The sequence below is a fragment of the Cetorhinus maximus genome, chromosome 16, assembly GCF_964194155.1.
Source record: "Cetorhinus maximus chromosome 16, sCetMax3.hap1.1, whole genome shotgun sequence".
NCBI classification, from domain to species: Eukaryota; Metazoa; Chordata; class Chondrichthyes; order Lamniformes; family Cetorhinidae; genus Cetorhinus; species Cetorhinus maximus.
Genome location: NC_135894.1, coordinates 86,156,436 through 86,172,688, shown reverse-complemented (window position 1 = coordinate 86,172,688; position 16,253 = coordinate 86,156,436). Strand labels below are relative to the sequence as shown.

At 42.8% G+C, this 16,253-nt stretch overlaps 1 protein-coding gene and 1 long non-coding RNA gene across 3 annotated transcripts in view; both read left to right on the top strand.

Annotated features, from left to right (window-relative positions):
* Window positions 1–5,818: 5,818 nt before the first annotated feature.
* hlcs (holocarboxylase synthetase (biotin-(proprionyl-CoA-carboxylase (ATP-hydrolysing)) ligase)) overlaps window positions 5,819–16,253 on the top strand; it is a 190,773-nt gene continuing 180,338 nt past the window's right edge. For both annotated transcript variants that reach the window (XM_078560278.1, XM_078560277.1), the window contains exon 1: window positions 5,819–6,082. In XM_078560278.1, coding sequence (XP_078416404.1) covers window positions 5,834–6,082 — 249 coding nt within the window. In that variant the 5' untranslated portion in view covers window positions 5,819–5,833. The remainder of the gene's footprint in view (window positions 6,083–16,253) is intronic.
* LOC144691793 (uncharacterized) lies at window positions 9,232–11,874 on the top strand. Its single transcript, XR_013579220.1, has 3 exons — window positions 9,232–10,521; window positions 10,609–10,737; window positions 10,825–11,874. It is a non-coding gene; the product is annotated as an uncharacterized LOC144691793 (long non-coding RNA).

The following is a 16,253-nucleotide window of genomic DNA, read 5'->3' as shown; positions in this document are numbered from 1 at the left end:
ATCTGCTACCCTCAGTTTAAGGGGAAAAAATTTATATAGATAAAAAGCAAAGTATAGTAGATGCTGGAAATCTGAAAATAAAAACAGAAAAAGCTGGAATTACTCAGCAGGTCTGAGGCAAGGGGCTGGATTTTCGTGCCTCCGACTGTGTCGGAATGGAGGCGGGGGATTTAAAAATGGCAGACATGACCCAATTTTCGGATTCCTGCCCCCATTCCCGGCACTCCAAATTTTTGCTGGTGCGGGATACGGGCAGAGAGCCCATACCCAGCATTCCCTACCTGGGGGCAGCTCTGTTGCGGGGGGTAGGCAGATAGCCCCTCTGTAATTTTCACAAAGTTGGGCCAGCTTCTCTGTGACCCATGGATCAAGGATCTCAAGGATTATCACCACAGTCTGGATTTGGGAACCTTTTGAAAGCTATGTTGAAAAGGTCTTACTTACCCATACCCCCATGTCTAGCCCACACCCGTCCCCTTGCCCCCTCCATGCCAACTCATGCGCCCCCACACACCCAATGGCCCCTCATAACCTCCAAGCCAACACAGCCAAACATCATGAGGGCCCAGACTCCCATAAATGGATTTTGTGAGTGAGCCTGTTGACACGGGTGCAGAGAAGATTGTCAGATTTTTGAAGTTATCATAAGCTATTTCCTTTGTGATTTCTTTTGTTCATGGCTCAATGTTTATTTGTACAAGGTAAAGAGGTGTCAAGTACTTATAGCTTCTGTTATTGATACATTAAAGGTCTGGTTGATTATAGGGTTCATTGGTTCTGTACAGAGCGTCTACTGGATGAGTTATCATAGAGGGTATGAAGGGCCATTGGAAGTGGGTGGGAGTATGTGTTGGCATGGAGGGGGCATAAGGAGTGGGTGGAGGGATGAGTGGCTGTGAGAGGTGAGGGCCAGAGGGCCTAAAATATAAGCAAAAAACTGGGATGACTTCCCAGAGAACCGAGACAGGCTTTAAATAGCCTGCCTCAGCACTCAGCCGCCCCAGTGGCTACCTCCGATCTGCTTCCAGGGGTGACGGGCCTGACTCTGTCATGCACCCACCTATCAACTAGAGCAAAAAACTGGGACTGACGAGACACCTTTCACAAAAGCAGGTCAGCCGAGTTGGGAAATTTTCCGACTTGAGCTACCCAGATACTCGTCTCAAAGATGAAAATCTGGCCCCCTAGAGCATTTAAACTTGAAACATCAGTTGTCTGACTTCTAGTTCTCCACAGATGCTGTCCGATCTCCTGCGTATTTTGAGATTTTTCTGCATTTGATTAAAACCTTCATACAGTCATGATGAAAAGCAAATTCTGTGGCAGCACAATGGTGAAGTGCATTAGCATTAAAATCGGTTGCTATAAAGATGGGTAGGCCTATTGCCTGGGATTCTCTACAAAATGGATGACCAATATCAAGTATGTAATTGTTAGCAGGGAGTTGCGGGAGAAAGTACAAAGTGGAAACCAAGAAATTTCCTTATAGAATTTTTTAAAGGAGAATTTGTGACAGGGCCACCCTCCAACAGATCTTGCCCATTTCTGAGAGTGAGCCTATTGCATGTATCAGAGTAGATGGGTGGAGGCACAACCAAGGCACAAAGAAGTAGTTCTGGTAGGCAATCACTTTGAAAATTGTAGTGCTGTTCAGTTTGTAGAGGCAGACTGTCTGGATGAGACAGTCTCTGGTTTAATTTATGGTCCGTGCAGAGTTAGTTAATGACAACAGTAAAGGCCCCACTGGACTAGGGAGGGAAACATTAATCAGGGTTTCCACTTTACCCAATGGCTCCTGTTGGAAAGCATGTATATTTAGACATCCTATCCAGGCAGAATCAATACATAGGCTCACTCTTGAGTGATTTCTCTGGTGAAGTATGTGAGCGCTGGATGCCAAACAATTGTATCCCAGCATGAGTAAAAGCCTCCAAAGAAGGAGTGGAGAAAAACATCCTTTTATAAAAAATAGTAGTCTTGGTTGAATTAGCCAAAGCTATGGCCCTAGGATATTTCCCTTTTAATTCTTAATGTGTCATGGTTGAGTTGTCTTTCAAACTCTTCAGAAACATAATTATTGCGAATGTGACTCTGCTTTAAATCTCTGTTTCTGCCCCAAGGTGGGCCTCTCAGTAATACAGGAATTTCTCTTCCACAGGTTCTCTGTCAGCTCTTCAGGATATTTATCAGTCCCCATTTACGAGTCTCAGACCTTGTGGTTGCGAGTTATTGTGTAATAGGACACTTCTGGACATATTTACTGAGCAGAGATGACTGGACCTGTCAGTGGTAAATAATTGTGTTTTGACAGGGGTATTTTAAATTAGCACTTACCTGGGGATGTTTAGTTGACCTTTTTTTATGAGTTCAAAATAATTCTTCCCTGCCCCCTTCAGCTTGATTTGTGAAGGCCAGGTTTAAAAGTCAAACATTTTTCATCTCTACTGTGGAGATGTTTTCATCAAATTTTGCCGAGGAAACCATATAACAGTCAACACCATATAAACGATGATGAACATTAGATATATCAACACGTGAAGCAAAATGTTCCATTCTTCATGAAATGAGTCATTCAATAGATTATTTTTCAAGTTTTTTTGCCTCTCTTTCTCTTGAAAGTGCTATGTTTCTATAGGTGTCAGCTGCAATTCTTTATCTCCTCAAATGACCATTTTTCATGTGAGAAAGTGAGAAATACTGTAATAGCAACCTATTTGACCATGGCATCATTACAGCTGAGTTAACTGTGTCTTCCTCATGTTGATGATCAAATGAATGCTAGTGCGGCATCATCAGCATACAGCAACCATCTGGGCTCTACAATTACCAGAAATCTGTCAGTTGTTATGGACAGGAGGGGGGTTAATTTAAGCAGCACTGATTTCTCCTCTCACCACCTGTCTGTAAACAGAAAGTTGTTTTGGTTTGCTTCCCTCTTTTATAAGCGGTGGCATATTCTCCAACCCCTCAGTTTTGAGGTGATCCAATTTCTATTAATAGCCCCACACCAAACTCGAGAAAGGATGAACTCAAAGGGTTAGATTATTTGCCCACGCTCAAATGTGGGAAGGGGATCGCAAAGTTGCTCCTTTTGCAGTCATACAGCAAAAGAGGGATAGAGAAAAGAAAGATTTACAGTGCAGAGATCACAGAGAAAAGAAATGGTGTTTCATGTGGGTTTCAGAGTCCAGCATTGAAGTCCAATGGGGCACTCCTTCACGGAGGTCGGCAGGCTGTAAACTGATGCTTTATAATTCACTTTTTCAGTAGAGTTGACTTCACCTGATGAGATGGGCATGCAGAGATGAATCAGTCTTATAGGCGATGGTACAAAAGTTCCTGTAGAAACAGTGTAGATGGGGCCAGATATTCAGCCTGGGCAGAGTATTTTCTGTGTTGCTGGTAGTTAGATGGTAAAATGGCAGACTTTGTTTGAAGTACAGCAAGGCAATACAACTGGTTCCACAGCTAGAGGTTCACATCATATGGCTACCACCTCTCCACATTGTCTTTGACAAAGAATGTGTATCCCTCATTTGGGTCCCCGCCATGGTGGGATTTGAGAACAAGGATGAGAATTTTAAAATCAAGACATTGGTTGTCTGGGATCCAATGTAGATCAGCGAGCACAGGTTGATGGGGGAATGGGACTTGCTGTGTGTTAAGACACCGGCAGTTTTGATGGTCTCAAGTTTACAGAGGGTAGAATGCGGGAGACCAGCCAGGAGTGTGCATGAATGGTTGAGCCTAAAGGTAACAAAGGCATAAATGAGGGTTTCAGCAGCAGATGAGCTGAGACAGGGGTGAAGTTGTGTGAAGTTGGGGGCATGTAGATGAGAATTAGAGGACACCAGAGAAGGTGGTCTTGGTGAGTGCATGAATATGAGGTCGGAAGCTCAGCATGTGATCAGATGTGATACCAAGATTGCGAATAGACTGGCTTAACCTCAGACTGTTGGCAGGGAGAGGGATGAAGTCAGTAGCTACGGGACAGAGTTTGGACCGGGGGCCAAAAATAAGACCTTCGGTCTTTTTTAAAAATTCATTCACGGGATGTGGGCATCGCTGCCCTGGCCAGCATTTATTACCCTTTCCTAATAGCTCTTGTTCAGAGGGCATTTAAGAGTCAACCACATTGCTGTGGGGCTGGAGTCACATGTAGGCCAGACCAGGTAAGGACAATAGATTTCCTTCCCTAAAGGGCATTAATAAACAAGATGGGTTTTTACAACAATTGACAATGATTTCATGGTTGTCATCAGACTTTTTAATTCCAGATTTTTATTGAATTCAAGTTCCACCATCTGCCGTGGCGGGATTTGAACCCAGGTTCCCAGAGCATTAACCAACATTTAATTAAGGGAAATTTCTGCTCATTCAGCACTGGATTGTGGTAAGCAGCCTGACATTTTAGCAACAGTAGAGAAGTCAAGAGAGATGGTGGTGAGGTAGAGCTGGGTGTCATCAGAGTACATCCGAAAACTAACGTTGTTTGGATGATGTTGCCGAGGGGGGCATGTAAATGAGAATTAGGAGACATCAGAGATAATGGTGCGGGAGCAGGAAGAGAAGCCATTGCAAGTGATTCTCTGGCTATGATTAGATAGATAAAAATTGGAACCAAATGAGAGCAGTCACACCAAGTTCAAAGACATCTGCATCGAAAGTGCTGTAACCTGCAAGGCTACAGACCAGGTGCTGGAAGGTGGATTAGAATGGGTGCCTAGTTTTCTTTTTCAGCCAGCGCAGACATAATGCGCTTAATGGCCTCTTTCTGTGCCTTAACTTTTCTATGGTTCTGTGGTTTTCTATGGGCAGTGAAGAGGTGTTGGTTGGTTAACTGTGTAAAAGGCTGCAGGCAATTGAGAAAGACAATAAAGGAAAGCTTACCTTTGTCAAAGCCATATAGGATATCATTTGTGATTTTGCTGAGAGCTGTTTCAAGGCAACGAGTGTCTTCTTATTGGTTTATTTAGAAAAGTCACATAGTCCCCTGTGCTACATGACCTATACAGAAAAGGCATATGGTCCCCTGTGATACATGACCTATATAGAAAAGGCATATGGTCCCCTGTGTTACATGACCTATACAGAAAAGGCATATGGTCCCCTGTGCTACATGACCTATATAGAAAAGGCACATGGTCCCCTGTGCTACATGACCTCTACAGAAAAGGCACATGGTCCCCTGTGCTACATGACCTATATAGAAAAGGCACATGGTCCCCTGTGCTACATGACCTATATAGAAAAGGCACATGGTCCCCTGTGCTACATGACCTATATAGAAAAGGCATATGGTCCCCTGTGCTACATGACCTATATAGAAAAGGCACATGGTCCCTGTGCTACATGACCTATATAGAAAAGGCATATGGTCCCCTGTGCTACATGACCTATATAGAAAAGGCACATGGTCCCCTGTGCTACATGACCTCTACAGAAAAGGCACATGGTCCTCTGTGCTACATGATCTATATTCGGCAGCTCACCCTCTATTGAAACCTTGTAGTCGCGCTCTCCTAGTGGCCGAGCGGTGACACCTCGGGTGGTAGTAGGGGGCGGAGCTGAAGCCCGGAGGGGGCGGAGTCTGTGAATAAAGTGGCACACGTGGAGCAGGCGCGCGGGAAGGGGAGTCAGGCATATGTGTGAAGAGCCGGGAGGGGGCGGAGTCGGAGTCGGAGTCGGTTGTGAGCGCAAGCGACCAAATGGGGAGGGGCGGGGCTAAGAAGGGGGCGTTTTCTGGTCGGGGTGAAGCGGCCAATAGGGAGCCGGGATTTGGGGAAGGGGAAGGGGGGCGGGGAGTGGGCGTGCGCAGCGGCTCTGTCAGTCTATGGGAGATGCCGGTCATGTGGCCGCCATGTTGATTACTCTGTGCTATGTCTACCTGTGGATCCGCCTGCAGAAATGCTACGCCATGATCATCTGCCGGGCCGTGCGGCGCTTCCACCGCAGCGCCAGCCTTACCTTCGCCGCCCTGCCGCCGGACGGCGAGGTCCGGCTTCACTGCTCCGCAGCTACCGATGAGAAAGTGTGTGTGCGATTGGCCGACAGGGCTTTCCTCCTGGCTGAGCCCCAAAAGGTGAACCCTGGCACAAACCCTGTATTTTGGTTCTCGCTTTAACACATTCCTGTTTCAGGATTTTCTTGTTTCCCTGATTTCCTTTTCGCTTTATCATTGTGATTAAAAACAAACTGGACCCTGACTGCCTGGATGGCGTCGGGTCTGTCTCCAGGATACTTGAGGCATGAAATCTGATGGTGGCTTTATGCTGTGCCCTTTTGGACTGTTTTATGTAGTTACAAAATCCTTTAGTGCAGTAAAAAATTCCATCATTTTTCGGGTATTGCACAAAAAAATTAATTGCACGACGTCAAATAAAGAATTTCACCCCCTGCCCTGATGGTGCAATTGGTGTCCATGTGCTAAATAAATATAGTGGCAATATCCTGCACAGGTGCGAAAGTTGACCGGGAAACCACCTGCCTTTAACCTTGTCTCTTGCCAACTTTTCAGAAGTTCTGTGGATTTGTGAAAGTGTGCTATACCCCTATGGTGGAGAGTCTTTTGCACTTTTGTCTTGGGCAAACAGAAGCTGCACTTGTTAGACGTTTGGTTTTGGAGCCTATTAAGCCTGCTGGGTTTCTGTGTAAGATATCCAAATTAACCATGTATTAAAACAGGGATGTATGATCATGGGTAGAATGAGTTCTTGATGAATTTTAACTGTAGATGTAGTTTGAGTTTCAGAAGATATTGAGAATAAAAATAAATGTTTTCTAGTAATGTGTTATGTATTGTTAGTTTTTTAGGCTTTTGATTGTGCTTAACATGGTGCAAGTAATGTTTTTGAGGACCTAAATGTGACTAGCATCATGATAGGCACTACCTCATAAAAGTGACACCACTGAAGGTGGTGCTTGTGATGCTTCGTCTTTAAGGAGCTGTCTACTCTGAGCCCACTTGTCAGCCTTTCTCGGATACAAAAGCAAAACACTATGGATACTGGAAATCTGAGTTGGGTTGCAAAGGAAGGTGGGACACTTCATTATTATAGTTAAGTTAGGCTCCATTGTGCATTTGGGAACCTGACTTAATTTTAACAGATGTTAGTTGAGTTTCCCAGGGTTTGGGCAATGGAAAATATGAACAGAGAATGCTGGAAATATGCAGCAGGTCAGGCAGGATCTGTGGAGGGAAATAAAGAGCCGTAACTTCGGAGCTCCCCAGCATTGGATTTGGGGGTACCCCAAAGATGCACTGGGTAACCCCTCTTGGAACTTGCACGGCAATTGCCCAGTGGTGCACTCTTCCTCTCGGTAATTGCCCTGCTCTGGGAACCATGCGAAAATGTGAGTTAAATTGCAAACTTTGGCTGTGTTTGATAACTAGTTACTCAGAAAATGTTAGAAGAATTAAAACCTCTTCTAACTTTTGGACAACTATTGTAAAAACACAGACCACGGGACTTCCCCCACCCTCCCGACTACCTGCCCCCACATGGTATTCCCCACCCTTCCCCGACTCCCCATGGGATTCCCGTCCACCCGACCTGTCCGGGCACCTACCTCTCCCCCACCCCTGCAGGCCTTGGCCTCTTCCGTCCCAACTGGACCTCCCCTACCACCAACAACCTACCACCCTCCCAGCAATGTCTGAACCAACCCACCCCCCCGATGTCCGACTCTCACCCTCACAACCCTCTGATGTCCGACATTCCCTTCCACCCCCACCCAACCTCCGATCCCCCACACCCCCAAATCCTATCCATATACCTTGGAGACTTACCTTCTTCCTGGCCTTCAATTTCAATTAAACTTAGCTGGTTTACGGCAGCTAGCGCCGTAAAAAAAGGGCATGTCTTCCTTCAATCCGACACTCCTGGACTTTGATGCTGGGCTTCGGAGACAGCTGCACTGCCTGGATTTTGCCCGGCTTGAGTTGAAAGGTCGGGCGAGACAGGCATTCGGCACTCAGCCACTCCAAGGAAGTGATGCTCCAAAGTTAATGTTTTGGATTGATGACCTTTCATCAGGATTCAGCATTTAATCTATGTCAATTTGTATTTATTTTTGAATATTTACCTAATTCTCATTTTTAAACTAAATAAAGCAGCCAGTACTGAAAATGCTGAGTAGGTAAGGTAGGATCTGTGGATAATTTGTTTCAGGTCAATGACTTTTATCAGAATTCTTCTTTTAAATGATAGTCTTGGGTACAATGGCTGCCTTTGAAACATCTCATTTTCTAATCATAGATGTTTACAGCACAGAAGGAGGCCATTCGGCCCATCATGCCCACACCAGTCAACAAAGATTTGACTACACTAACCCCATTTTCCAGTACTTGGCCCACAGCCCTGGAGGCTAATCCCTGAAGCAAATTTTACTAGCTTCCGACTTATCATTATTCTAGTGCTCATCCTGCGTTACTGATTTGCCAACCAGTAGACACAGTCTTATTTTCTCTCTCAAAACTTTTAAATCAGATCTAATTTGATATGAAAAGGCCTCAATGTTTTGAGCCAATTCATAAGTACAATCTTGGTATTCTAGTGAAACTTGATTATATTCTTGTGTTATGGACAGGAAGGGGGTTAACTTAAACAGCACTGATTTCTTGTCTCACCACTTGTCTGTAAACAGAAAGGTGTTTTGATTTGTTTCCCATTTTATAAGTGGTGGCATATTTCTTAACCCCTCTGTTTTGGTGCAATCCAATTTTCTACAAATAACCTTACTGCAAAATTGAGATAGGATGAACTCAAAAGGGTTAGTTTATTTGCACACATTCAAAATGCGAAAAGAGGGTTTGCAACACCACCCCCCCACCCGCATTCAGATAAAGAGTGGGATAGAGAAAAGAGAGATTTACAGTAAAGGGACCACAGAGAAAAGAAATATTGTTTTACGTGGGTTCCAGAGTCCACAATCAAAGTCCAATGAGGTATTCCTTCACGGAGGTCGGTGGGTTGAAAACCAATGTTGGACAATTGACTTTTCCATTGGTGTTGACTTCACACGATGAGATAGACATATAGAGATGAATCAGTCTTGTAGGTGATAGTACAGAATTTCCAGCAGAAACAATTTCCAGCAGAAACAGTCTATATGGAGCCAGGTATTCTACCTGGGCAGAGCTTTTTGTCTCTGAGGCTGCTTTTTAGCTCAGTCGGCTGTTTACCATCTATGCAGTTCAGCAAGGCAATATTACCTGTTCTGCAAGCCAGAGGCCCATGTCACATGACTTCCATCTCTCCACCAGGTTTTTGACAAAGGATGTGTATCCATTGTCTGGAATCCAAAGACTGTTGAATGTCTCAGCCATTCGGAACTGATAAGAAGGTTATGGGGCCTTTGTCTTAGCAGACGATCCATCTCCTTCTAGCCAGCCTGGGCTATTAAATGCAGATGGCTTTTGTATAGCTCTCTTTGAAGTTGGGCTGTACACTCCAAGGGTGGTGGTTAGTGGCTCCTCAGAGATAATGAGGTGCGTGTTTTCCTGAAACTAGCTCCTTTTGTTCGGTGGTCACAGACAGACATAGCTTCAGCCATTTTAAAGGCCTTTGTTCAGTTTTAACATTTTAGAAATAGCAATGAGCACATCTATATATATTTTATAAAAATATACAGTGTGAGGTCTTAGCCCCTTTCACTTCCCATTGCTAATGGGGCAACCAGACCCATATGCAAAATACAACTGTGACCAAAATAATATCTTGCAATAATTCAAATTACTTCATTGTTTTTGTATTTAATGATCTTAAGTATAAAGCCCAGGGTCGTATTTGCTTTTTGGTCGTCTCTTCTGCAGGTACCATGATAGAATCAGTTTTCAGTTTGTTGTAATTACTGACATGGGGCGAGGAAGAGAGAACAAAATTACATAATAGTGTGCTATACGAGATTTAAGTACAACACGAGATAAGGGGTAAATACAAAGCAAGTTTTGGATTTAATGAAATAAAAGCAAAATACTGCAGATGCTGGAAATCTGAAACAAAAACAGAAAATGCTGGAAAAACTCAGCAGGTCTAACAGCGTCTGTGGGAGAGAAAAAAAAAAGTTAATGTTTTGAGTCCATATGACTCTTCTTCAGAGCCGTTGGATTTAATGAAGTTTTATAAGGTAATGAGGTTAGTGAACTGAAAAACCAAACCTTAACTTTTCAACCTTGCCGGGATTGGTACAAAACATAGCGGCCCAGCTCGTTTGACTGCGACAGACCTTTTGCAAAGGCAGAAAAGCCTTTCTCTAGGGCTGTTATGAAGCACTGGAGTATGTGGAAGCCACAACAGTCTTTGCCTGGATGCAAAGCATCATCATAAACCAACCAACACAATCCACCAAAGGGTGGAGCAATTTTCAAAGGATGTCACAGGAAAAATGATTGAAAAGGCGCAGAGTTTTGTGTGGTACAGCCGTTAAATGGACAAACGGCAACAACGTGAATGCTATCGAGCTTCTCATTGTTTTAGAAGAACTTGCATTGTTTGGAGAGCATCCAGGGAACCATAAAAGGTAAAAATAAATTTAAACATGTTTAGAATTTCCACATTGAGAAGTGATCAGTTATACTTTTAGTAATGCAAATTGCTTGGTTAACAGGGTCCAACCTCCTTTTGCACTGGGAAGAGGTAATTGCATGCCTGAAGCCTGACTACTGATATGCTGCAGCCTGGTTTGGGGAGAGATGTGGAGTTAAGGCACTCATCAAGATGATTATGACTGATGAAAGTATATATTTTTTTGCTATTTCCTGTGCTTCCATTTTCATTAGAAGTGCAAACCATGTTGAATACAGTGTCACCATTTGTATTGCAGGTGAACCAACCAATAAACCAGCAATGCATTGTGCACCAAGAATCTCCAGTGGGCGTAACAGCCAACCCGTAGCCTATAGTGAATATGGTCATCATAGTGATCAACTTTAAGGAAACATGAACTCTGAACAACCACCGGTTTCAGGATGTGCTGGAGGAGTTTAATGCAAGGTATAAGGGCTTGTACCAAAGTAACGTATGCTGGCCCATAATGGCATCGCACTCGAAACTGCATTTTGAGTTGCATCACAAAATACACCTCACCCTGGAGCAGAAGGAATAATCAGTACCCGAACTTTGCAGTGAGATGTGGCTGATGGATCTTTATATTTCTGGTGTCTTCAGATCACAGGAATATTTTCATCAAGAAGCTGTAAGAGATTGGTGGATCACAGAAAAGCTTATTTAGCTATGCTCATGCTTTTGTGAGACACTCTAGCTATTTGAATGTAACTTAGCTCTTGGTGAGTTGTCTCACTTTCCCTTGTGTTGTCATTGAAAAGCAGTTGGAGCAGCCATTAATTGTGGCCATCACACTTCAGGGATGTGAAGTGTTTTCCAGTTGTTTCCAAGAATCAGTGACATGACCATTTGGAAACACTGCTTTGGAAATAATATTGACTGGAGATTCACATGAAATTGATCAAGCTCCAGCACAACAAAGAACAGGTTTAATGCAGGTGTGTCAGCATTCTTAGAATATTTTGAAGATTGCAGAGTCATACTAGTAGATGCCTTCATTATTTAGCAGAACGTATGTTAGGAAAAGAAATACGCTCACAAATGAATCCACAGCAGTTCCACTTACGAAGGAGGGTCCGAACATTTTCATGACAATCTCTGATTGTTGACAACAAAGTTGGCATTTTGAATGAAGCCTCTAGTGATGTAGATGGAGCTTAAACTGACTGACGGTGCATGACAAATGTTCAATAAATGTAGATATTTTGTAAATATAAAGCCCATGACTTGCACGCAAAACTTAATAATGTGCAAAATGTGTGTGAACGTTTGTTCCATAAGCCTGTAAATAAATTAGAAAAAGCAATTATGTTGGACTTGGTGTTTAATTGTAATTCTAACTAACCACATAGCCTAATCGCATGTGGTCCACTTACTGGTTGCAGCCTGCGGATGTAAGCCTTGCTTCAAATGGTTGGACACCTTTGCCCTATGCTGTGGGGCAGCCAGATATCCACATGTTAACAGGCAGTATCTGTCACAGATACCTTCTCAGGTTCACTGGCTCCAGTTGCGCCTGGAAACAGAGTATCTTGTTTTTATTAGGACAAAAGCAGAAAATTAGGTAAACATTCAGCAAGTTGGGCAGCATCTGCAAAGAAAGGGAGATGTTTATTTCGGGCATTTCCCTTTTTTGGTTCTGTTGAACGGTTATGCCTGAAATGTCAACAATTCTCCTTCCTTTACAGACGCTACCTGACTTGCTGAGGGCTTACAGCATTTGTTTTTGTTTCAGATTTTCAGCATGTGCAATATTTTGCTTTTACTTTTATGAATCTGCTCCATATGTACTTGCAAAATATTGTAACCCAAGAATATAACCCTTGTGATCTGGATTAGATAAGTGTGTCTTTCACATGTGCTTCAATCTCACTGAAGATGGACTGAATAAATACTTGGTGAGACAAGGCCTGACATAAATCAGTAAGCTGTTTTATTTCACAATAAGGTAAATGCACATAACAGCAATTCAAATAATTCAACTTGTAATAATTTAAAATAAATAAAATGCCATACTTCCATTCATAAGTAGGGCTTGATGGCTTAAGTAAGATATTTTCAAACTGTTTCTCTAGTATTTCAGACCACTTTGTCTCAGCGACAACCCTGGCTGGCAGCTTCCTCTTTTAAGAACTTGACTGTCTGCTCATGTTGCTTCAGAAGGCCTCTCTGGCAGTTTATGCACTCGCCTCTGCAGGTATCGGGGATAAAAAAAGGATCACAGTAATTATGGTAGTGTGGTAAGTGGACTCATGGGGGTAACAACCTGTTTTTTATGATTGCCAAAGCTATTAGGGTGGGCCAGACAAACCAGCTAGAAATTGAGAAGTTTGTTTCAGAGAGCTGGTAAATTTTTACACCTGACAACAATGGGACTGCATTCCATGTTGATATCACTTGGTGATAAAATTAATTCATGTGATCGCTGGCCCAATGGTAAAGAACTATATGTTCATCAGAGAAGCTGCATTCTGTTTCAGAGGAAGTGAAGGATGTATCTGAACACTTGTAGGATGTTAGGAATACAGTTGAATTGAGTGAACTATGTTACGACGATGAGAGAGAACTTTGTGAGCAGAGAATTATGTACCTACTTAGAAGATCATAAAAAGGACTCTGTTTAAATATTCAGAAAAGGCAACTTAAAATACTAGAAAGTTTGGTTTTCGAGAAAATTGGCTGCCACATTTCCTACATGACCACAAATTAAACCATGACTACACTTAAAGTACTTCATTGGCTATATAGTGTTTTGGGATGTTCTGTGGTTGTGATAAGTGCTATGTAACTGGAAGTCTTTCTAGAAAAAAATTCTGAAAAAAATCTGTTCTGTATAATCCCGTAAATAAACCTGAATTGTTTAATGTGCACAAGACAGTTTGATAATGTGGCATTTTTCTATCCTGCAGGTGGGACAGAGGCATATTATGAACCTGTTGCTCCTGCAGCGTCTTAACTCATTTAATCCCCTCACAGCCCAATAGTTTTGGATTGTCAGAGGTGAAGTTGTTTTTTACTTCGTTCATGGGATGTGGGCATTGCTGGCTAGACCAGCATTTATTGCCCATCCCTAATTTCCCTTGTTCAGAGGGCAATTAAGAGTCAGCCATGTTGCTGTGGATCTGGAGTCACATGTAGGCCAAACCAGGGAAGGATGGCAGATTTCTTTCCCTCAAGGGGATTGGTGAACCAGATGGGTTTTTACAACAATCGACAATGGTTTCATAGTCATCATTAGACTATTTTAATTCCAGATTTTTATTTAATTCAAATTCTGGGTTTATGTTCTGAACATTAACCGGGGTCTGTGGATTACCACTATGCCACCGCCTTCCCTCTCCATGTGGAAACTCTCTATTTATGTGAGTGTGAATAAGGTTGTTGGGAGAGACCATAATTTATAACACTCAAAGACCCTGTGATTTTAAAAAAAATTATGAGCTGAATTGTCCTTCTGGGGTAAGGAACCCAATGTGAGGACAGTTCCAGCCCCCAAACCCACACAGCATGTTCCAGACCACCCACCACTGTTATTAAAGAAATGGTGAACACCGGAGTATTTCCTACAGTGAATATGGAACATAGTTGCTGTTATTAAGGAAAATATGGCAGCCTCTTTCAAAGTTGGGGTGAATTAATAGTTAATCTATTCTGTTTCCATAATTCAACTTGAATTTAGCCAGAAGTTAGTACCCGCTGCCCTCCTCTTCAAATAATGCCTTGGGATCTTTAAAGTCCACCTGAGTCACTCAACAGACAAATAGGGTGTTCATTTAATGTTGTATCTGAAGGATACTTATTGTCACACTGGGTGTCAGCCTAGTTTATGTGTTGACGCTTGCAGTGGGTCTTGAGTCCATAATTGTCTGGCCCTGGCCACCAACTGAACCAACCTGCTGTTTAGGTCAGTATTGGAGAAAGTTTCACTTTAATAAAATAATCTAAGTATGTTTTACTTCCCTAGAAAGACTGGGTTTGACCTTTATAACCTTTAACCCAGTAATGGGTTTTGCTAGAATTGTGTTACAGTTTTAGATCAGCAACAATGACAATGATGGCAGCTGTGGTTTCTGAATTGGTGAACATTACCATTCAGATTTTGGGAGCTGAAATGAAACAGTATTGAGGTAGTTTGAAGCTAACTGAACTTCACATTAACTGCAGTATAACCGAAGCAGTGCAAAGCCATATTTTCAAACTTTAATTTGGAAATGTTCAATTTTATTCCACCTTCTCTTCCTGAAGACATTGTCTCTAGGCCAGAGGTACAGTTCTACAGGCCTCTCTTAGTTCATCCAATTGACCATTATCATGTGTGAATGCTGGCAGGCTGCTCCACCAGCATCAGACCTGAACACAATTCCGTCCTCACTTGGAACCATGTGCTCGTAGATACCAAATAGGAGCAGAAATCCTAAATTACTTTTTTCTTTCACTAACCCACTGTAGCTGTGACCAGTTGCTGTGTGTCTACTACTCTATACTGAGATCAGCTAAATCAGCATAGGCCATGAAAAAAATTGAAATTTTTCTTTTGTATACCATAGAGACAGCAACTTTGCTTCTGAAGAGTGTAATGCTATTCTTAAAAAGATCAGAGGAAGTCATAAAATCATAAGAAATAGGAGCAGGTGTAGGACATTCAACACCCTAAAGCCTACTTTCCCATTCAATAAGATCATGGCTGATCTGATTGTGGCCTTGATTCCACTTTCCTGCCCCCCATAATCCTTGATTCCCTTGTCGATTAAAAATCTGTCTAACTCTGCCTTAAATATATTGTTCTCTGGGGAAGAGAATCCCAAAGCCTAACGACCCTCTAAAATTCCTCTTCATCTCTGTCTTAAATGGGAGACCTTTTATTTTTAAACCGTGCTGCCTGGTTCTAGACTCTGCCACAAGGGGAAACATCCTCCCAGCATCCCCTCAGAATCTTACATGTTCTGATAAGATCACCTCTCATTCTTCCAAACTTCAATGGGTATAGGCCTAATCTGCTCAACTTTTCCTCATACGACAACCCCTTCATCCCAGGAATCAGCCAACTGAACTTTCTCTGAACTGCTTTCAATGATCATATTCTGAGTAAGGAGACCAAAACTATACACAGTACTCTAGATATGGTTTCACTAAGGCCCTTTACAGCTGTAGCAACACTTCCCTACTTTTATACTCCACTCCCCTTGCAATAAAGTAAAAAGAACCTATTTTTATTTTTCTTGGACAGTGACTTTAAAAATTACCATGACTGCAGTTGAAAGACATGTTCACTGGAATAGGATGAGGAATATCTACAATGTTACTACCTGGGAACAGTGTGTGCCATAAAAGAACAGGATGGTGCCAGAAAGGAGTCCTGGACTAAGAGGAACTGCTTGACAGCAGCATTTTAATTGCCTCCTGACCAGGTGGCCAGGATTTTGTGTGGTAACAGTGCAGGCAGTACAGGCCCTAGCCTGCAAAGAGAACATAACATAAGAAATAAGAGCCGTAGTAGGCCATTCGGCCCCTCAAGCCTGTCTCTCCCCCCCATTCAATAAGATCATGGCTGATCTGCTCCAGGCCTCAACTCCTCTCTCCTAAAACCTCTCCCTCCTGTATTTGTAAGATTCCAGTAATTCTGCCATAGTAGCTAGCTGGCTATTCCTCACATCTCTGTAACCTGCTTTCTCTGAAAACCCCTGCCAA